At 49.0% G+C, this 20,992-nt stretch overlaps 10 protein-coding genes and 1 non-coding gene across 11 annotated transcripts; 7 read left to right on the top strand and 4 right to left on the bottom strand.

Annotated features, from left to right (window-relative positions):
• Positions 1-60: 60 nt before the first annotated feature.
• Positions 61-4,050, bottom strand: TSC11 (TORC2 complex subunit TSC11; the record flags this gene model as incomplete). Its single annotated transcript, XM_002552481.1, has 1 exon — positions 61-4,050. One exon carries the CDS (start codon positions 4,048-4,050, stop codon positions 61-63), a length of 3,990 nt encoding a protein of 1,329 aa, XP_002552527.1.
• A 169-nt stretch (positions 4,051-4,219) lies between these two features.
• Positions 4,220-4,735, bottom strand: AIM11 (Aim11p; the record flags this gene model as incomplete). The annotated part of the gene is made up of 2 exons (XM_002552480.1): positions 4,220-4,518; positions 4,582-4,735. The coding sequence occupies 2 exons, from the start codon at positions 4,733-4,735 to the stop codon at positions 4,220-4,222; spliced, it is 453 nt and encodes a 150-aa protein (XP_002552526.1).
• Positions 4,736-4,876: 141 nt separating this feature from the next.
• Positions 4,877-5,260, top strand: CMC2 (Cmc2p; the record flags this gene model as incomplete). Its single annotated transcript, XM_002552479.1, has 2 exons — positions 4,877-4,910; positions 4,971-5,260. The coding sequence occupies 2 exons, from the start codon at positions 4,877-4,879 to the stop codon at positions 5,258-5,260; spliced, it is 324 nt and encodes a 107-aa protein (XP_002552525.1).
• Positions 5,261-5,451: 191 nt separating this feature from the next.
• Positions 5,452-6,197, bottom strand: PUP3 (proteasome core particle subunit beta 3; the record flags this gene model as incomplete). The annotated part of the gene is made up of 2 exons (XM_002552478.1): positions 5,452-6,044; positions 6,173-6,197. 2 exons carry the CDS (start codon positions 6,195-6,197, stop codon positions 5,452-5,454), a joined length of 618 nt encoding a protein of 205 aa, XP_002552524.1.
• A 256-nt stretch (positions 6,198-6,453) lies between these two features.
• Positions 6,454-8,364, bottom strand: YEL1 (Arf family guanine nucleotide exchange factor YEL1; the record flags this gene model as incomplete). Its single annotated transcript, XM_002552477.1, has 1 exon — positions 6,454-8,364. One exon carries the CDS (start codon positions 8,362-8,364, stop codon positions 6,454-6,456), a length of 1,911 nt encoding a protein of 636 aa, XP_002552523.1.
• Positions 8,365-8,740: 376 nt separating this feature from the next.
• RAD51 (recombinase RAD51) lies at positions 8,741-9,886 on the top strand (the record flags this gene model as incomplete). The annotated part of the gene is made up of 1 exon (XM_002552476.1): positions 8,741-9,886. The coding sequence occupies one exon, from the start codon at positions 8,741-8,743 to the stop codon at positions 9,884-9,886; it is 1,146 nt and encodes a 381-aa protein (XP_002552522.1).
• A 364-nt stretch (positions 9,887-10,250) lies between these two features.
• On the top strand, positions 10,251-12,197 carry KLTH0C06820g (tetratricopeptide repeat protein; the record flags this gene model as incomplete). The annotated part of the gene is made up of 1 exon (XM_002552475.1): positions 10,251-12,197. One exon carries the CDS (start codon positions 10,251-10,253, stop codon positions 12,195-12,197), a length of 1,947 nt encoding a protein of 648 aa, XP_002552521.1.
• A 1,113-nt stretch (positions 12,198-13,310) lies between these two features.
• Positions 13,311-14,060, top strand: PRX1 (thioredoxin peroxidase PRX1; the record flags this gene model as incomplete). Its single annotated transcript, XM_002552474.1, has 1 exon — positions 13,311-14,060. The coding sequence occupies one exon, from the start codon at positions 13,311-13,313 to the stop codon at positions 14,058-14,060; it is 750 nt and encodes a 249-aa protein (XP_002552520.1).
• Positions 14,061-14,910: 850 nt separating this feature from the next.
• SEF1 (Sef1p) lies at positions 14,911-18,075 on the top strand (the record flags this gene model as incomplete). The annotated part of the gene is made up of 1 exon (XM_002552473.1): positions 14,911-18,075. The coding sequence occupies one exon, from the start codon at positions 14,911-14,913 to the stop codon at positions 18,073-18,075; it is 3,165 nt and encodes a 1,054-aa protein (XP_002552519.1).
• Positions 18,076-18,231: 156 nt separating this feature from the next.
• KLTH0C06754r lies at positions 18,232-18,303 on the top strand. Its single transcript has one exon. It is a non-coding gene; the product is annotated as a tRNA-His (tRNA).
• A 506-nt stretch (positions 18,304-18,809) lies between these two features.
• On the top strand, positions 18,810-20,954 carry KLTH0C06732g (KLTH0C06732p; the record flags this gene model as incomplete). The annotated part of the gene is made up of 1 exon (XM_002552472.1): positions 18,810-20,954. The coding sequence occupies one exon, from the start codon at positions 18,810-18,812 to the stop codon at positions 20,952-20,954; it is 2,145 nt and encodes a 714-aa protein (XP_002552518.1).
• Between the last annotated feature and the right edge of the window lie 38 nt (positions 20,955-20,992).

Genomic DNA, 20,992 nt, shown 5'->3' with positions numbered 1-20,992 from the left:
ATGTTACATGAGAAATGGGTATTGATAGCGGAAAAGGAGTATTGCAGCTTCGCTACGCCTCTAAGACTTGCGTTTTTTCTTATCCTTGCGAATCATGACTTCGAGGGTCTTCTTGCGCAGGAGAAGGTCGCACAGGAACTTGCGAGCTTGTGGCTTAAACCGGTATTGTTCCAAGAGCCCAAGAACCCAAAAGAACACTTTTGGAGTCTCGAACCTCGCCGCTCCGTACGTGGAAATTACTTCAGTGATTTCTTTTACGGCAGCGTTGCACAATATGTGATTATTGAGCTTGCTGGCGGCCCGCATCACTCTATCGAGCGCTTCGTCGGAGCTAATCTGACAAGCCTGCAGCCTGAACATCTCTAGGTTTCGTGTTTGGCGTTCAATTTCCGCTTGTAACTCTTCTTGCGCATCTCCCATCGTGTTTTCTGCCTTTGCCTTATTATTCAAAAGCATATCTAAGTCCAAGGTTGGTACTTCATACTCAAGTGGGGCGTCGCCGTCATTTATTTGCGTGCCCTGATCGGCAAAACGGTCATCGCTGAGGTTTGATTCTGGGAATCGCAAGAACCGCAGCACATCTCTTGGGAAAGTGAGCCCTAATGGGACCTTTTGTACATTCAAGCTGCAGTCCCAGCCAAGCTCGTCCAATATCTCGCAACCCTCATTCGTCTTGGCAACTAACCCTAATACAAAAAATGATGTGAACTTGATGGACATTGAAGACGTTCTTAAGCTTATGCTAACAATGTCGTTGACAATCGAGTAGTTGTCCAAAAGGTTTATCCCCGGCTCAGTTGAGCCAATATGGCCACAACACCATAGGGCGGCCTTTAGTTCTATGTCCTCATCCACAGTTAGGTCGGGAAAGTTATTATGACGATACCTCTTTATGATGTTTATGATTTGAACAAAGTCTCCTTTTTGAGATATCAAGTTTACTCCTTCCTCAGTGCTAGCGAGACTGTGGCAGAAATGCATTGGCAGTTTCTTCCGCGACGGTGTACTGTAAGATGTGTCGTTAGAAAATTTCGACGCCTCGGCTTGAATAAAAGCTTCAACTCTGCTAACGTACTCTTTGTTCTTGTGCGATATCCATTTTTCCCTCTCTGTCTCCACAAAACCAATGTCGTTCAATTGCTTGAAACCGGCAGGGGTCTTTAAGAATTCCAGAAGAATAGGAGACCGTATAAACATTAGCTGATCCAGCAGATGATGACGGGGTATATCCACTCGAGGAGGCCAGTCTTGTGTGGCGCAATAGTCATAGAGTATTTTATCAGCGGCTGCAATTACCTTAGGTGACAAGTCGTAAAGCTGGCGAACAAGCAGCTCAACGAGAAATTTCTCAAGGACCTTTTCTCTCCCGCTAGTGCTCGCTTTTTGTGGTATGTCTTGTATTTTGTTTCCGAGCAAGCGTGTTGCTTCGACGCGAACTTCTTCCATGGGATGAACAAGGGCTTTATTCAGTATGTTCCGACAGTGCAGAGAGTGCTCAAGATCCAGCTCTGGGAGAATGAGAAGCAAAAAAGAGTCGGTAAACTTTGAAGTGTGTTGAAACATTTTGTAGATGACAGTAAACACATTCCATTTTTCCAAAATTCTTACACCTCTGAGTGATTCGGTAAAGGTCCCTATAATTTTAAAGTAGCCTGCGCATACAGTTTTCGAGAGGCTTTCCCTGGAGAAAACGTTCCCAGCTGTGTGACCTTCCATCGCCTTGAAAAGAAGAGACGCAATCTGAGGTATTAACTTTGTATCATCACTCAAAACCTTAATGCCTTCTCGGTTTGATGTGAGAGTTCTGAAAAGTTGGCGCCCCACATGCACGCACTTGGGCGCAAGTCTAGAGCCTTGACGAATCTTTGAAAAACGAAATCTCATCGGTCTGTAGAACACCATAAGACGCCGAAAAAACTTGGTTGTTCTGGCGAGATCGTCAAGCCTCTTGCCATTCAAAAGAGGTCCCTCAAGGAGGTCAGATAAAATACTCCAGTTCCATAGAGAAAAATCTTTTGTTTGTAGGACCCTGGTATCGTAAACCATTCTTTTGAAACGAGCTTCGTCAACATCATTTATAAGCGCTTTGTGCTTTAGTTGCTCAGAAAAATCCATTATGTCTCGCAATGAACCTATATCGGACATTCCAATGGTATTTCTACTTTTGTTGAGCTTATTAGTGACCTTTTCATACTGGAAAACTTCAGAGAACACTTTCTCGAAATCGGAATAATTGAAGGAAAGAAGGCCCGCTGACGCGCTCGGTTTAAGCCCCGCTAAATTCATTGCTATGTTGCAGTATTCTGTTATGAGATACCTAGTTTTGGCCGCCACTCCGTGGTCCTTTTTGCCTGGCGCTAATTGAATTAAAACCCCCAACAGACAATCTATAAAACCGACCTTGTAAAGAACGCCCGCCAAAAGACCCACATATTGATTGATGGGCATTGTCTCAAAATGAAAGTGTGATGGAGAAATTTTGAAATTGTGGTTGGCAGTTTTCTTACCTGTAGGCGAGATTGACCTGATTCGAAGAACGTCTAAAAACAGGTCGACCAAGTATGATGCGAGCTGTGGAGCCTGAAAAAAGGCAAGAAGCTCGCGCAGAGGTCTGAAGTCATCTTGAGAGAAAAGTATAATACCGTTATAGTTTGTGAGGCATCGGCTAACAAGGTTGATTCCACTTTTGAGTCTTTCCGCGTTAAAGTTGGCCTTAATTTGGGAGTCTGATAAAGAAGTGAGCACTACGCGCACATCAAAGCTATCAATGAAACAACTTCGAGTTTCCCGAAATGTCATGAGGTCTAGCATGGCGTCGAGGACGTAAGCCGCCTGTTGAGGAGAAGAGCATTCACCTATGAATGACCCTAGAAATTGAATACCGCCGCAACGTCGTACAAACATAGGCTTAGTATAGCACAGTTCTAGTAATGTTTCTAATGCAACTTCTCTTAACCTATCATCTGGTTTTTCAATACAGCTTATAATAGCTTGAACAAGACCAAGGGTTATGCCTGCATCATGTCCAAGAAACGAGCGTATCAGTTTCAGAGCATGTAGCCTCTCCACGTAACACGAGTTCGGTTTTGCAAGTGAAATGATAAGGAACGGCTCCAAGTGCAATTTTAACAGCTCCTGAATAAATTCTTGACCAGTGATCAGATGGCGGCATATCCGGTACGCAGCAGCAACGGTCACATCAGCATCGCTCAGAAGCAACTGCTGGATAGTACTCGAGAATGCAGGAAGATAAAGATCAAATTTGATGGTAGGGTTCTGTTTCAAAAGCAGCGTGAGGTCATTAGCAGTTTCCAACAGATAATCTGTTGACGCATTTTTGTCTTGTAAACTTTGCAAATAGTCACTAACGAGCCATGTAGCATGCTTCTCGCTAGCTGCTGCGTCGCTACTCGACACCTGTTTATTTCCTGGAGACTCCCCATTGCTAGCTTCGTCAAGACTTGCCGAAGATACGTCGTCTTCAGATAAAGATCGGGCGGACAATTCTTCCGCAGTTGTGCTATCATCTGCAGTCGTATAGTCTGAGGTACGCCTCAATTCCTTGCTAATAAAACTGGGATTTGTGCTCGCAGTAGGACGTACCTCTTCCGTTGTGCTGTCTAATTTCTTTCTGAGCGATGAAAGAAGATCTCCAGATTTTTTGATCTGTTGGTCGAGCTTCCGTAACTGGTTGTTCGACTGCAACACCATTGAATGGCGTTGAAGGTGCTCTTGGGAATAGTTTCCGGGGTATATGTCGTTCGTTGCTGACTCCTTAAGTTTCTCGGTATCTTCCTTTGATTTCCGTAGCCTTACCAGATCTTGTTGAACATGGTGAATGTCATGCTTGAGATTATTTATACTTTTGGCTGTTCCGCTTCTCGTTCGCCTCGGTTTGTGAGCGCTCAATGGTGATGCAGGTTGCTCATCGGCTCTCCGTGTTGACACAAAAGATGTCGAGAGCACAGTATTGTGTCTGCTTCTCGTCAATATCTCATCCGCACTAGACCTAGATCTCGTGAGGTGTGGGCTCGATCTTTGACTGGTCATTTGGACCCTCGCTTGGCCCCCTTCCTAGATGGTCTTGGGCGCTTTGATGCCCTTTCCGGTGTTGTTTAGTTGATGCGGTATTCAAGATCGTCGACGTAGTGTATGATCCCACATTATATACAAGTTTACATCTCCATATTTAAAAATCCCATGCGAATTGCCATAGGTCTCAATCTTTCCGTGAGCCCTTGAGCATGTCTTCGAGCGCCTCTGCAACTTTCCTAGTATCTTCGTCCATGGGTGTGTTTTCCAAAAGTGCTTGATCAGTCACTGGCTCTCCCATGAGTTTCTTCATCTTTAGTGTGAACTCTGCCAGCGACGATATGTCCCATACCCAACAAGTGCCAAAGACAAGCATGGAAAAAGTGCCTGTGGCTAGGCCTGTCCCAAATGCAAGTGCGCTAACCGCTTCGCCCTGAAAAGAGTATGTTGGCGGTTTGTGATTTAGCTGAAACATATTAGGCACATCTGTAATACGTTAGTATGTGTTTGACGGTATATCTTGGTACTTCAGTTCGCATTTCAACATACACTTCCTAGATTGAACCCCTCTGAAGGCCAAACGTGCAGATATTAGAGTGAATGCCGTCGCACCAAAGAAACGCATCATCTGAAGCCTTCTTCGCTCTTTATATTCATTTGAAAACACAGAGATGTCTCTGGAACTGAGCTGCACACTGGCCATCCTAGCGCTAGAGTAGTTACAATGATGTTTTTTCTATTGGTATAGCAAGGCCTGTTTGAACGCAGAGAAATAATATATTGATTTAATCCAAGACTTTCCGATAAAAAAACAAGAACAGAAGCTAGCACTCAAAAGAGCGATATGCATCCCCAACTTGAATCCCAAAGGTTCCATTGTAAGTACCAAAGTTGCCGATGGCAAGGATAAGCTTTTTGACAACTAACAGATTTTTCAGCATGTCTCGACCTCATTGAGGCACTTGATAAGTGCCACCAGGCTGAGTATTATAAAAGAGCCCTTGGGCTATGTAATAACGAGAAAGAAGCTCTTTCAAAATGTTTGCATCAGGCTAGATACGAGGTAGGAAAAGCTGCCATTTTAGAGAATCGCAAGAAACAGAAAGTTGTGGAAGCTAAGTGGAAGCAGATCCGGGAAGAAGAGTATGGCGAGGATGCTATTTTGAAGAGGATTATCCAGGAACAGGTGGCCAAGAAGCAAAAGGAGCAAGCAAAGGAAAACAAATGAAGCTGTGACGCAAGGACAAAGTTTCTTCATGTAAATAGTTCGGCGAATCTATACTTTATTTATGTATCGTGCACAAAGCCGTGAGTTGAAACTGGCGAGCAAACCCACGGTAATGATACCAGACTGGATTTAGGAATTACGTACCTCTAACGTTATCATACAATATGCATTTGGTCCCCGGGGCTGCATCATCAATCTTGTCTGGTCTTTAGGTAGCGCTTAATGACCTTGTCTTTCTTGATTATGTATACGGCAGCACCCCATCCCGACAAAGCGTCACGATCAGCCGCATTCAGAAGGGCTTGACTTATCGTTTCGAAAAGGTCTTCAGGTTCTAGGTTGGGTTCGTAAAGTGATTCACACATACCAAACAGCTGTTCCGAGGCGGTTCCACTAACCACAAAGTCTTTGGCCTCATCAATGCACCCAATTAGATCGAAGCCAGAGATGTAGGGCTTTCCTGTTCTCGAGTTGATGCCTGCCACGACAGGGCCTGTAAAGTAGGGGCCGAATCTCTTCTCGTACAGTGTACTCGATACAAGTTGTGTGAATGTTTCAGGCTCTATGAAGCGATCCTCCTTGAGCTTGTACATGTTTGTCTTGTATCTGAAGGTCTCTGATAGGGTTGTTACGTCGGTAGCTAAGCCTGTTAGCCCTAGGAAGACATGCCCATAATGAAAGATCTTTTCGAAGTTGTTGGCAACACCCAAAGATTGGCTACCAAGGCGCAGATCGCATGCAATTGCTACGCAATCTTTACCGGTCATGGCTACGACGATACCACCTGTAATGTGAAACGTTAGTTTGGGCTGAAAACTTGTGGACGGATCTCCCGCTTAAGGTCGCTCAATTTAGTTTGAAAATAGTAGCTTTCTGTGGACATAGAAGCTCGGCGCGAAAAGGGCAACATACCGTTAATGGAGCTTGGATCAGACATTTTTTCTAATCTTCTGCGAGACTATCTCACTGTCTTTTGGTTCCTCGCTTGTTTTGAAGGTTGATTGAGCCAGTGGCAAATACCTCTAGGTTCATCTTGTTTTCAATATTATGTCACATGATAAGACATATTTTAGCAGTGCCGCCCATAAATATTAATCATTACAACTGAGCTCAGAGTCTAGCTCTGGGATCTATAAGGTATTCTATATTAGTTTGTAGTGTGACGAACGCGTTCCACTGTAAGCTGCTTTTGTTTAAGACTGCTCTTTGGCTGCGTTCTTTGTTTCTGGATTCTTGACGCTTTTGGAGCGTTCGTAGAACTGCACGGCATTCTCCAGGGCCTTTAAATAGACCAGGTGCTTTTGGTATTGCTTGTTGAGATACAAGTACTTGTTGTTCCAGTTTTCCATTGCGGCCTCGAACTGAGGTTGATATTCGCGCCCCTTTTTGGCCCAGAGCTCAACCATCTTGGGTTTTACGGCATTATGTTCGTCGAGCTGAGCGCCCAGAAGCTCAGTGAACACGCGAAGATTTCCCAGCTGAGAGTCGAAATCCCACAGCGCAATACCCTCATCTAGCTCGGAGAAAATAGCGTCAAGGCCTACAAGCGGCTTCCAATGAGCCAACTTAACCTGAGCTAAGTTTACCTGTTCCGCACCGCTCTCACCTTCAAGTAAACGTGGACTCCAGCCATATTCTTCATTGGATATCATTTCAACCTGGGCAGAGGGTATTGGTGAAATACGAGCACTCCAGAAATTGCAGCACGCAGTAAATTGCTTGGCTTCGTCTTGGTTCCGCGTTTTGAACCTGAAAGAAAGGCCGCTTGTAGAATCAAGGCCATGTGGGAAGTCAATCAAAAAGCTGGCGCTACTCACATTTGAGTTTTCGCTTGCTACTATGTTTTCCTGAACCAGCGATGCAATAGTGCCGTAGAGGTTGTAGACGTGAAATTGCGAGCATGACCTCTTGCACATTTCAAGACTCCATTTGTGAATATCCCTCGGTATGGAGCGCTCACGTCCAAAGCCTTTAAATTTGTAAACAAACAGTCGCCCTTGATAAATGCGAATGCGTGCATGCTGCCAGTTATCTGTGTCGGCAGCGTGAATATTTTCATTGAAAATGGTGTCCTTGGTGTGTTTGCGAAACCATGACATTAGTTTTCGCTTGCGCGTTACAGGAGACGACAAGAGCTGCGATGTCGAGTTGTTGGCCTTAGACGCTTCTTGAACATTGACCATAGAATCCATAAGCCAGGGTGTTCCATTCAAATCCTGCAACTCGGCGTCAAAGGGCTCGTCCAAGTACAGTTTTTGCAATGGTTTGTTGTTGCGCATGCGGTAATTGCTGTTTGCAGTTGTGTCCCTGGAGGTAAGCGTCGCCATACTATTCTGCGTGGATATCAGAGACTGATTAGTCTGGAATCGCTCCAAAGAAAGCATTGAAGCTTTTTTCATATTTGAATGGCCCCCGTTGCCGTTTGTTCGCCGCCCAGAAAGGCTGTATCTTGGTTGCGAGGGTGGCCGCAGAAGTGGAAGCTGTTCGTTGTCCAATTGGTAGTAGCACAAGGAGAGTTCGCGATTGAAGCTTGGTACATCAATATCGGGGCTTTCTTTTTGCAGCGCGTTGATAGTGTTTTCCCTAAACTCTTCTATGGTGAAGCTGAGGTCGGCCTCTGAGTTGTGGAGAGTAGAATTGAGCATCAGAAGCGCAAACATAACAATGTGGCACAATTTGTAGTTGTCCTGATAGTGCGCCTTGTTGTGCTCACTTAGCCATTGCCTAGAAAGTGCCTCGAGGATTGTATCAAGGTTTGCAGCCTCTGCAATAAAATAGAGACTGCTTGAAAGCTTTCGCAGTGTTCCTGTTATGGAAGATGGTAGCGGGTCAAGCAGAAGCAAAAACTCACGCAGAATTTGGTCGTTTCCTGGCGTGCCAAGGTAATTCGCATATTCTGTGAATTCTACGTTCTCCAGCGTACCTGCACGAATCTTGGCAGCTATTTCTTTTGCTTCTGAGTCGCCGTTTTCGCTTGAGGCGGCGGTATCCTCCACGATCTCGTGGATGTTTGTCATTTTGGGAGATTCCGTGAGAACTCCTTCATCAGGTGTCAGTTGCTTGTCAGCAACTGTCAGATTTTGTGCCCCTTCTAGGCCAGTCATGCCAGTTTACCCTTGTCTTTGTAGTTGCCAACTTGTTCAACTGCGAAATGTCGTTTCAACCACAACAAGAAGACGTTGGGCATTCTTCACATGTGTTTATCACGTGAGGCGAAAGAATGGCTGATGAAAACTTAAGCAGCAAGGCTGTTGCCCTACGAGTAAAGCGAATATTTGATCACTTGCTCAGCCCTGCTTTGTGTAATTCATTCTAGCTTCAGCACTTTGGTTGAGACTCCAATCAGCTAGGTATTTCAAAAAGACTGTTTGTTTCTTGAGTTCACTACGTTAGAAACGCGTAAAAAAATTGAATCAAGACGCGTATCAGTCAGCGAGATTCCCAACCAGTAAGCAAATTTGACAGAAGACCCAAGGAAGAATGTCTGAAGGCCAGGAAGCAGTATATCGAGATTCTCAAGGCGATGCTGCCTTTGACAGTCAGAGAAATGGAGCCCCGAGCGCTTCAGGTGGCTCAGCAGAAGCACAACTTTTTGTTGGGGAAAATGGCGAGCAAGACAGAGAGATGGCCGGTGACGGCGAAGATGTAGCACTTGTATCATTTGTTCCTCTTGAACGCTTGCAAGTGAATGGTATAACAGCCCTGGATATTAAAAAGCTGCGCGAGAACGGACTTCATACGGCAGATGCGGTGGCGTATGCCCCTCGTAAGGACTTGCTTGAAATCAAAGGCATTTCAGAGGCCAAAGCGGATAGGCTTTTGAACGAGGCCGCCAGGCTTGTCCCTATGGGGTTCGTGACCGCGGCTGATTTTCATATGCGTCGCTCAGAGATGATCTGTCTGACTACGGGATCGAAGAATCTCGACACGCTCCTGGGAGGTGGCATCGAGACGGGCTCTATCACAGAACTTTTTGGTGAGTTCAGAACTGGTAAGTCTCAGCTCTGCCACACTTTGGCGGTGACGTGCCAGATCCCGCTCGACATGGGTGGCGGCGAGGGCAAGTGCTTGTATATTGATACAGAGGGTACGTTCCGGCCGATCAGACTGGTTTCTATAGCTCAACGGTTTGGGCTCGATCCCGATGATGCTCTGAACAATGTTGCATACGCCCGTGCGTATAACGCGGACCACCAACTGCGGCTGTTGGATGCGGCGGCGCAAATGATGAGTGAGTCGCGTTTCTCGCTCATTGTTGTTGACTCCATCATGGCACTTTACAGGACTGATTTTTCGGGCAGAGGCGAGCTCAGTGCCCGTCAAATGCACTTGGCCAAGTTTATGCGCGCATTACAAAGACTCGCGGACCAGTTCGGCGTTGCTGTTGTGGTTACAAACCAAGTCGTGGCACAGGTTGACGGTTCTGCAATGTTCAATCCCGATCCCAAGAAACCTATTGGCGGGAATATTATGGCTCACTCATCTACTACACGGTTGGGATTCAAGAAGGGCAGAGGCTGCCAGAGGTTTTGCAAAGTTGTCGATTCGCCATGCCTGCCGGAAGCCGAATGCATTTTTGCCATTTACGAGGACGGAGTTGGAGATCCTCGCGAGGAAGATGAGTAAGGGTATCGGCTTTGTCCGACCTTGTTATCCAGTGCTATAGTTGGCTATTAATATTTTTTTGGTTTTTTTTCACAAGTCGACTTTTCTTAGTTTGAGCCCTACAAAATTACCACATTGTCGCGATGCATACCCTTGCGCGGTTTACAAGGTGCTTACCAACGGTTACCAGATGAGATAGTTATTGACAGTTCAATTAGATGCGTGTTTCTATTTTTTTGGAAATTTTCTGTGCGAAAATTTCACTTCAAACGCATAAGAAGGAATAGAAAAAGTTGGCTTCGATTCAGTACAAACGGTTTGAGAAGGTCTTCTTGGAGCTGTTGAAGCGATTCTTTGAACTCTCGAGGTTGCTGAAGCAGTTGACATGGCGGCTGCTACACACCCATATCGGCAGAACTTGGGGACGGTCACACCTGTCACTTTAGCCTTTAAGGAGCAAGGGGATACGGAAAGTGGTGACACTAGTCAAACCTCCTCGGAGCTGAAGAAACTAATAGATGAGCCAGATCATCCAGAAGACCCGCGACGGATCCTTGAGGGGCTGCCGTCTCCTCAGGGGGTCCGCGGGCCGTTGCTGCAGCACAACAAGTCTGCATCCTCACCGGCCAGCTCGTTAACAGGAACTCCCAGTTCATCCAGATCTCAACTTCAGGGTTCGGGCGCTAGCCCCAGCCTTGAGCTTCGTGGCGACGGCCACGCCAAGAGACGCCCCAAGTCCTTGGATCTTTCGCATTTATTCCTCCTCAGTGATAAGGATACTCAATTCACTTCCACAAATGAAAGCGCTGCTGACCTTTCTCACAAGATGATCACCGAGTACTTAGGAGAGGCCCACAACTCAACCTTAGTCCCTCGCCTCAAAACAATCGAGATGTACAAGCAGAACGTGAAGAAATCAAAGGATCCCAACGTGCTATTTCAGTACGCCCAATATATGCTCCAGACCGCCTTAACGATTGATCCTTTGGCAGGGCAGGATGAAACCACCAAGAAGGAAGAAGCATCACAAGAAGAAATGCGTAAGCAGTTTCTCAAAGAAGCTCAGCACTACTTAAAAAAACTGAGCGTGAAAGGATACTCTGATGCTCAGTACCTTCTTGGGGACGCATACTCCTCCGGTGCATTTGGGAAGGTTAACAACAAGGATGCTTTTGTACTTTTCCAATCTGCAGCGAAGCACGGTCATGTTGAAAGTGCTTACAGAACGGCTCACTGCTTCGAAGAGGGTTTTGGGACCACGAGAGATTCGCGTCGAGCGGTCGAATTCCTGAAGTTTGCAGCCAGTAGAAACCACCCATCTGCCATGTTTAAGTTGGGCCTGTACTCTTTCTACGGCCGCATGGGTCTTCCTCACGACGTGAACACAAAGCAGAACGGTATCAAGTGGTTATCCCGAGCCGCTGCGCGCGCTAACGAACTAACGAACGCGGCCCCTTACGAACTTGCCAAAATCTATCAAAACGGATTTCTGGACATCATTATACCCGACACGAAGTATGCCATGGAATTATATATACAAGCAGCATCGTTAGGGCATGCGCTGTCGTCTACAGCTTTGGGCCAGATATATGAAGCAGGAAACGAGATTGTGCCCGCAGACACTAGCCTCAGTGTTCATTACTATACGCAAGCAGCGATGCAAGGTGAGCCTAGTGCGATGTTAGGTTTGTGCGCTTGGTACCTGATGGGGGCAGAACCAGCATTTAAAAAAGATGAGGAAGAAGCGTTCCAGTGGGCGCTTAGAGCTGCCAAGGCGGGGCTTCCCAAGGCCCAATTCACCATTGGCTACTTTTACGAGAAGGGTAAAGGTTGCGAACCCGACGCTGCTAGCGCCCGAAAGTGGTATGAAAGAGCTGCCAAGAACCAGGACCCGCGTGCAATTAGCAAGCTGGAGGGAGAAGGCCGCGTTTTAAGAAAACAGAAGAGTATTTCCACCCTAAACCTGTTTTCGAATAATTCGTCGTCAAACTTGCTTCAGACAGACGACCGCAGCCGCTCTGGATTATCTCCTAATTCTTCGTTTTCTCAAACTGGCAGGCAACCGTCGGAAGCTTACACTTCGAACGCTAGCAACACCAGCACCTCTCGCAAAGTGTCGGCCAACGGGCGGTCTGACCTGGGCGCTGGCAGTGAGACCAAGAACGCAGCAGGTCCTGCGGGCACGCTTGACCTTACAGACGCAGTTGTCACGAGCACTAAAAAGAAGGGGAAATCCAAAAAGACGACGGCCTCGAGCACGCTTCCTACTTCTCAAGGAGATAAAAAAGGCCAGTCTAAGAAGAAAAAAGATAAAAAGTGTGTCATAATGTGAAAGGGGGCCAAGGTTTTGTTTTTCCGTATCCTTATAGTCATTGAAATACCGTAAATATCCATAGGAGGTAATTATTAAATGCATTGTTGTTTTTGAACGCTGGGGTCCCTTGGGCTTGAGAAGCTCGATGGTTTGTTGACCCGCAATTTTTGCGTCGCCTGCAAATGCCCTAACTGCCAAACATAAGCGCAGTTCACGGTAAATTAACTCTATTAACTATTGTTTGTACTGCACCTTAGGTTTTTTGTTGTCTGTACACAGACTATTTTCGCACATGAGACTGGTTAATGACGCCAAAGTTCTCAGTAGAGAGAAAACATTAAAAGATAAACGCGTGGAGTAAACAACAACTCAAAATATGCCTCCTTAACTTGAATAGCATTATGGTTTGATTATGACTTAAGCCTTCTATGGGAGATGGGGGGTGCACATGCATTGTCCCGCCTAGGCTAAGCCCTCCGCTTCCTCCAGCCGCTAGAGGGTTTAATGTTGTCACTTCTCACACCTGGTGGTCAAGATTATTTTAAACAAACGACATGCTAATGGCGGTTCTCCAGGTCACGACCAAATCCGCACTTGGAGGCGCGCTCGTCGCGGCGCTGCGGAACTAACATTGTCAAGACCTGCTACCACGGCCATAAAGCGGTACTGCAGACGCATTTGCGCCACGCCCTTCTCGAGTCCGTGCGCGCACAGCAGCCAGGATGCGGGTTCCACTAACGGTAAGCCAGAGACAGTCACAGTTAGTCCCAGGGCTTTCCTAAACGCGCGTTTTTGTTTTACTCAAAACTGACATCTGGTGCAGAGCGTCGCACCGGTAGGCCAGACAGCACAACCCCAGAGCCAGAAGGTTATACACAGGCTTGAGCGTCAGACCGGGGCGCTAGAACTGCGTAGGCTGGCGCCAACTGCGCGACGACCCGATGTCATGCACGTGACCTACTTCCAGTACCGGGAAGCCACATTGTCTCTTTTTTACAGCTTTTTTCGCAGACGATGATAGGGGAGGGCACCGGAAGCCTTCAGCAACAGCTATAAAAAAGCCGGCGACCTTCTGCATACGCCCTCGCGCACGCCTTCCCCCGCTATCTGTCACCAATTGCCAAACCGGACATGTTTGTACGCCCCCTTTTCACCGCTAGAAAGCCTCTTTCCCAGCAGCAGCCCATGCTGAAGAGCGCAGTCAGAATGATCAGAACATTCAAGCAGGAGGAGCAGCCCAGGCTAAGAATCAACTCCCTGGCGCCCAACTTCACCGCGCAGACCACGCAGGGCAAACTGAACTTCCACGACTACCTCGGTGACTCGTGGGGCGTTCTGTTCTCGCACCCTGCAGACTTCACTCCCGTGTGCACAACGGAGCTCGGGGCGTTCGCGCAGCTGAAGCCCGAGTTCGAAAAGCGCAACGTCAAGCTGATCGGTCTGTCCGCCGAGGAGGTCGACAAGCACCAGAAGTGGATCAAGGACATCGAGGAGATCAGCTCGCTCGACAAGTTCGCGTTCCCCATCGTCGGCGACGCCGACCGAGAGGTCGCCTTCCTGTACGACATGGTCGACGAGGAGGGCTTCAAGAACCTGAGCAAGGGCGTCGTCGCCACCATCCGCTCCGTCTACGTGATCGACCCGGCCAAGAAGGTCCGCCTGATCATCACCTACCCGGCCTCCGTGGGCAGAAACTCCTCCGAGGTCCTGCGAGTCATCGACGCCCTGCAGAAGGGCGACGCCAAGGGCGTGGTTACGCCCATCAACTGGCAGCCGGGCGAGGACGTCATCATCCCACCCACGGTCTCAGACGCGGACGCCAAGAAGAAGTTCGGCGACTTCACCACGGTCAAGCCCTACCTGCGCTACACCAAGGCCTAAATCTCCTGTATAGCGAACACACATGAACTACGTATGTTACCTAAGCACTCCCAATTCGACCTTCGTCGCGAGGTCCTGCAGTGAGCACATGTTCAGCACGTGACACACACGCGACGCGTGTGTGTGCAAACGCCTCGCTCCACGCGTCCCCCGCGTACCCCGCGTCTCGGCTTCTTTGTGACCCCGCCTACTCGAACAGAACGCCGTCCTCACGGCTCTCATCTTCTGTGCCGTCGCAGAGCCCTGTACGGCACGTCATGTCATACGCGTCCGGCCCGGCTCGACCACTTCAATTACACAAGTGTTCCTACACGAAGTCAACGTCGAGAAAGCTTAGTCATTGGCCTCCAGATCTTGATTCGCTAAGCTGCCCCGGATAATGCGCCAAAGGCCTCTTTGTGGGGAAGAGCAAAGCGTACCTCAGGTTCTTCCTGCTCTTAACGCCTTTTCGCTGTTACAAGCATTAGATCAGGCCTACGCACGGTGGCAGCATCGAGGGGAGATTAAAAATCTGGTAAAAGACGCGGCTAGCCCGCTACCGGTTGCCTACTGGGCTGCATTGCGGTGTTGCGGTGTTGCGGACATCGAAAGGTCGATTCTTCGCGAAGTCCGCAATTCGCCTTTAGTGCATACATAAAAAAAATTTGACATTGAAAATACAAATATGTCGCAAAGTTTAAATGAATCAAGTTAGCAAATCACAATTGGATCAGCCAGGTCATCGCGGCGAACATCCCCAAGGTTAACCAGCGCTACTTGTTCTGTACAAGGCGCAAGAAGAGGGTGGTTATCATTTACCGTTTTTTAGATTTTTTTTTGAGAGATTGCGGGATCGCAGTGATATGGCGGAATGAGCGGTTTACCACAGACATCGAGGAGGAGCTCGGAGGCGAGCGGGCTGAAGAGAAGGAGCTCAGCCGAAGAGCGCGATGGTGGAAGCGCGCGGGAGACGAAGCGCAAGAATGTGAAGAGCGAGGAGCTGCGGCTGCCGAATCTGACCGCGACAGGGGCCGGGCCACAGGCGGGCGATAGCGGTTCCAAGAGCGGCGGCGGCAACGGCGGTGGGAGTGGCGGGAGCGAGGACAAGGGCTGCAGCAGCGACAGCAAGGCGGCGGCAGGGTCCACGGGCCATCGGCCCGTGACGTCGTGCACGCACTGCCGGCAGCACAAGATCAAGTGCAATGCCAGCGACAACTTCCCCGCGCCCTGCTCGCGGTGCGAGCGGATGGGCCTGCGCTGCGAGATCGACCCGCGGTTCCGGCCCAAGAAGGGCTCCCAGCTGCAGAGCCTGCGGAACGACGTTGACGAGCTCAAGCTGAAGATCGAGTACCTGACGCACAACGAAAGCCTGATCGCGCAGGCGCTCCAGCGCACCGCGCTTAGCGGCGCTGGGCAGCACACGCACGCGGGCGGCGAAAACGGCGCGGTGAGTGGCGCGGCGGCCGAAAAGACCGCTGAGAAAGCCGCGGAGACCTCCCAGTCGCCGCATAGCAAGGTTTCTGTCCAGACATACCTGGCAAGCGAGCCGCGGCTCCTGAGCAACTCGGTGCACGCTTCCGGGGACTCACCGTCTCCACCGGCGCTGAGGATCAAGGACTTCCCTAGCGCTCGAGTGTCGCTGGCTACCAAGACTATCCAGCTCACGGGCGCGATGCCCACGAGCGCCGCCAACGGCGACGCGCTGCCACCGGTGCTTCAGATCGCTCTGAAGCGGCATTCGGCGTCCTACGCTTCCCCGCCCAACGCGCCGTCGTCCCAGGGCAGCCCCTGCCTGACACCGGACAACACGGGCAGCAAGGAAAACTCGTCGAGCAAAACGCCCATAGTGGCCACCACGAACACAATCGCGCCCCTTCCCTCGCCACAGGCTAACATAGACGAGTTTGTGCTCGGGGAAGTCACGATCTCGATAGCCAAAGCCAATGAGCTGCACGCGGTGTTCGTTGACAAGTTCCTGCCGTACTTCCCGATCATGTACACGAACAGCGCGACAGAGCTCTACTCTCAGTCGCAGCTGCTTTTTTGGACTGTGATGCTCACGGCTTGCCTTTCGGAACCGGAACCAACGCTCTACATACAACTAGCCTCTCTGATCAAGCAGCTGGCCATCGAGACCTGCTGGATACGAACCCCGAGGTCCACGCACATTTCCCAGGCGTTGCTCATACTGTGCAACTGGCCCTTGCCCAACCAGAAAGTGCTAGACGACTGTTCCTACAGGTTTGTCGGGCTCGCAAAGTCGCTTTCGTACCAGCTCGGCCTTCACCGGGGCCGCTTCATGTCCGAATTCACTAGAACGCAGACGTCAATGCCGGACGCTGAGAAATGGAGAACCAGAACGTGGCTCGGAATCTTTTTCACCGAGCAATGCTGGGCAAGCATACTCGGCTTGCCACCCACCTCCCAGAATGACTACCTAGTTGAAAGGGCGCGGCTTGAAGAAGACGAGGATGCCGTGCCTCGACGGTTCCGGCAGCTCATCATCCTTGCGAACTTCCAAGCGAAGCTTTGCAACATGATGGGCTCGAGCGTGATGTCCCCCGATGGGCTCACGGATGCAAGAGAAAGAGCCGGCTGCCTGGCTATACTGGAAAGAGAGCTCAAGAGGCTCAACACCAAATTCAGCTTCGAGGAGGACACCGTGGTGGAAATGTACTACTTGTACGTGAAGCTAATGATCTGCTGCTTTGCATTTCTCCCAGGCACTCCGACCGAGGACCAAAGCAAGTACGTTACGGAAGCCTACTTGTGCGCGACCAAGGTGGTCACACTATTGACAAAGCTTTTGGAAAGTGCAAACCTAATCCAATTACCTATTTATGTGAGACAGAGCGTGACATATTCCGCGCTCATACTATTCAAGCTTCAACTGACACCGCTACTGCTGGACAAGTATGTTGACTCTGCGAGACAGTCCATCGTTACTGTGCACAGGCTGTACAGAAACCAACTGACGGCATGGACCGCGAGTGTGGAGAACGATATTTCAAGGACTGCTAGCGTCCTAGAGAAGCTGAACTTCGTGCTGATATCGCAGCCGGAGATATTTATTGAAGAAGAAGGGATCATAACGCGGATGCGATCCCACCTGACAGGGACCCTGTTCTACGACCTAGTTTGGTGCATTCACGAAGCCAGAAGAAGGCAAAATGACCCCCACTACCGAGAGGAGCTATCCAAGCGCTTGGAAAGAATGGCAGACAGCAAGAACAACAACGACTCTTCAAGCAAGGAAAGAAAACTGTTCCCGTTGCCCTTCTACAATCAAATTTCGAAGGAGGATTTCGAGACAATCACGCAGACAACCCCTGGCGGTACGACAGTCACAACTTTGATCCCTACCAAGAATGCCATCCAGCAGGCCAAACAGTTGGCAGAGAGACAAGGGGACCAGATGGGCCCCATCCGCTACATTAACGGCATTCCGATCTCAGTGCTGGAGGAGACCGGGAGCGTGAAGCTCGACCCATCGTTGACCGCTCAGGACCAGAATGCGGTGTCTGCCGCGGACTCCAGAAACGCGACCGCCCCTCCTAATTCGTTGAAGGCAAGCGTCACAACCGAAGACATAATGCCCAAGTCGCCGTTGCTTTTCGAGCAGCCTATGCAGCGTTCTGCCAGCACTCCATCAGCAGAGACACCTGGCACTGCTCGCCGCGCAGCCAACGTATCCTCATCGATTGCTACCGGCAACACGGACTCGTTATTTTCTATGAACACCTCCGCCCCACTGGCCGCTTCCCTAGCCAAAGCGATTCCCTTGGAAGCTGTCGCGGGATCGCCACCGCTGCACACAAATTCATACTCAAGTCTGAACATGTTCTTGGCGGGAGACGGTTCCGAAAAGAACGAGAGCGCAGCCGCAGCTCTCATGCAGCCTCAGCAATCCCAGAATCAGCAAGCCTCCGATCTGGACAATTTTTTCCAGCAACAAAGTGCAGGATGGATCGAGGGAAATTCGAGCAACGACGACTTTCTGGGTTGGTTCGATATCAACATGGCGCCCGAATTTTGATGCCAAGCGACTGGGTATCTACATAATTATATATTCTCAACATGTGCATAACTAGCCTTTAGCCATTCGCCTGCTGTGAGCCTAAATTTGAGCTTGCCAGCCTTATGATTATTTTAAACCATGAATATTGTAATGTCTACAGAGTAATTCATTAAAGCCATTTTAGTATAGTGGTTAGTACACGTCGTTGTGGCCGACGAAACCCTGGTTCGATTCTAGGAAATGGCATTTATTTTTGATCTCCAATTTTTGAACCTTTGCTACCCGGCTTAACCCCGGATTCTATTGTATTGTTGGGACCCCGAGGCTATAAATCATGGGCACGTAAATAACTATCGGATGACTTCTCGGCTGTTATATACCCGATCTTCCTATCTTTTTCGCGGAAGAAAACTTGGAAAAGATTCGAGCCCAGTACCATCGCACACATTGAGATGGGCGGGTCGAAGTGCGACTAACTGGTCAATGGCGCTAATCCACTTTGTAGCGCATAGTAGGAACAAGGTCTTGGAGAAAAAAGATTGAATAGATAGGCGGCGTACTGTTTCGTATATAATTACAACGAGCTATTTTAATAGCATGGTATCAGTATCAGTTCCTGGAGAACGACGGCAAGTTCAAGTTCTTCACCACCCGAAGATCTCTACGGATTGTCGGAGCCGAGTCAGAGCATTGATCCAGACTCGAAAGGCTGTGACAGTTGATACGGCGGTTTCGGAACTCAGGCCTCTCGAATGTCGTTGAGAAAGTGGCTTACACGCAGCGACAAGCCGAGCAGGCACAAGCCGGCAACACAGGGTTTGCATGGCGAGATAGATTCGGCCGCGAAAGATACACAGGCTGGTGGAGCGAAGGGTGATGGCGCAGAATTATCCCTGGGAGGCAAAATTTTGAGCATGATAACGCCGTCGGACGGCAATAGCTCGTCTTCCTCGGGCCCCGACGGTGTCACAGAAAATGGATACCCCAGCGGCAACCGCGAGACCGGCAGCCATATTCACGGCAGCCAGGATGCTAGCGACCCTGTGTCTGAGAAGGCGTACCATTCTTCGTCCGCGATCAGCGATTTTGAGGACCTGGAGTCTGAATACGACTACTTTCCCCTGATCAAGCCTTCAGTGACGCCTCTCTTGCCATATGGAGATGGCTCAAACAAGGTTTTTGGCTACGAAAACTTTGGAAACACCTGCTACTGCAATTCGGTGCTGCAAGTCATTTACAACCTACCAGAGCTCCGCGTAAACCTGTTAGAATTCCCAGAAAGGCCGTCTTCCCTGCCTCGGAGGCGAAAGTCTGAGATGCCTGGCATCAAGCCTCGAATTTTCGACGATACCAGCTTTACCCATTCGAATAACGGGAGCGAGAATGCCAAGAAAAACTCCAGTTCCAGCGGAAGCGCAGGCTCTCTCGGAAAAGAGCCTTCCAGGAAAACCTCTGCATCCTCTCTGAAACCTGGGATGTCAGCACGAGCTCAGCGCTTGCATAACGCCTCTGTTGTTCATGGCACGGTGATGGCCTCTGATGCTATAACGGAAAAACTGCATGAAGGCTTCACGCGAATCGTTGTTGGGCGCGTGAACGGGAAAAGCCAAAAGAGGTCTGTACAAAGGACGCCGCCATCGAACTCGGCATCATCGTCTTCGAGCTCTGTCATGGAGTCATCCCCTCCAAATATCTCGCTAGCGTCTTCTACTAGACCCGAGGAAACGTCAAGTGAAGAACGGAAAAGTTCTGCCCTTATAAGAGGCCCGGTTTTGAATGTTGATCATTCTCTGATCGACTACCTGCCGCAGGGAGAGAAACCTAGCTTATACACTGCATTGAAGGACCTTTATGAAAGCATTACTGAGAACAAGTTTTTAACAGGCGTCGTGTCTCCAATACAATTTGTCGAGACTTTAAAACGAGAGAATATTCTCTTTAGCAGTACCATGCATCAAGATGCCCATGAATTTTTGAACTTTTTGTTGAATGATATAAGTGACTACATCAACGCACATTCCAAAAACAACATCCAAGCCCATGAAACAACAAACCCTATGGATGACAACCACTTGAATTTTGTTGACCGACTCTTCAAAGGCACTTTGACAAATAGAACCAAGTGCTTGACATGTGATAACATGACGTACCGTAATGAACCATTCTTGGATTTCGCGATAGAAGTTCAAGATGACGGCGAAACCGACATTCAGACAACTTTGGCTGACTATCACCAGAAAGAACTACTTAACGGTGCCAACAAGTTTTATTGTGACGAGTGCTGTGGCCTACAGGAGGCCGAGAGGGTTGTTGGTCTAAAACAACTACCATTTTACCTCGCTTTGCATATGAAGAGGTTCAAATACTCAGAAGAACAAAACTGCAATGTTAAGCTGTTCAATAGAATACGATACCCGCTCGATCTTAAAGTTTGCTCTACCTTTGATGCATCTGTCTGCAAACAGTACGAGCTGGTAGGCCTCGTTGTTCACATGGGCGGGGGCCCTCATCATGGCCATTACGTCTCTCTCTGCAAAAATGAAAGGTTTGGGTGGCTTCTTTTCGACGACGAAACAGTTGAGACAGTGAATGAATCAACTGTGTTGAAGTTTGTTGGAAACTCCGACGACCTCACAACCGCCTACCTGCTGTTTTATAGAGAGAAGACCGCCGGGGCCACTAGTGGTAATGACAAGTCGCAGGAATATGCCGAATGCGTTGACGAATTGATAAAACTTGACGAGAAAATACGGGTTGGCTCAGAAAGCGGCAAAAACGATCAAAATACAACCCTTGAGGAGGTGCCCGAGGAACGCCGGGGAGAGAGAAAGTTATCGAGCAAAGGGTTAAAGAGGCGTTCAAGAATTTTTAGCTTCAAAAGGTCGCCGAAGGACTAAGGCACGGAACTGTTAAAGCATTAGTTGGGACATTACGT

This window comes from Lachancea thermotolerans (genome assembly GCF_000142805.1).
Source record: "Lachancea thermotolerans CBS 6340 chromosome C complete sequence".
NCBI classification, from domain to species: Eukaryota; Fungi; Ascomycota; class Saccharomycetes; order Saccharomycetales; family Saccharomycetaceae; genus Lachancea; species Lachancea thermotolerans.
Note: the sequence above shows the minus strand (reverse complement) of the source record. Positions and strands in the feature narration are given on the sequence as shown.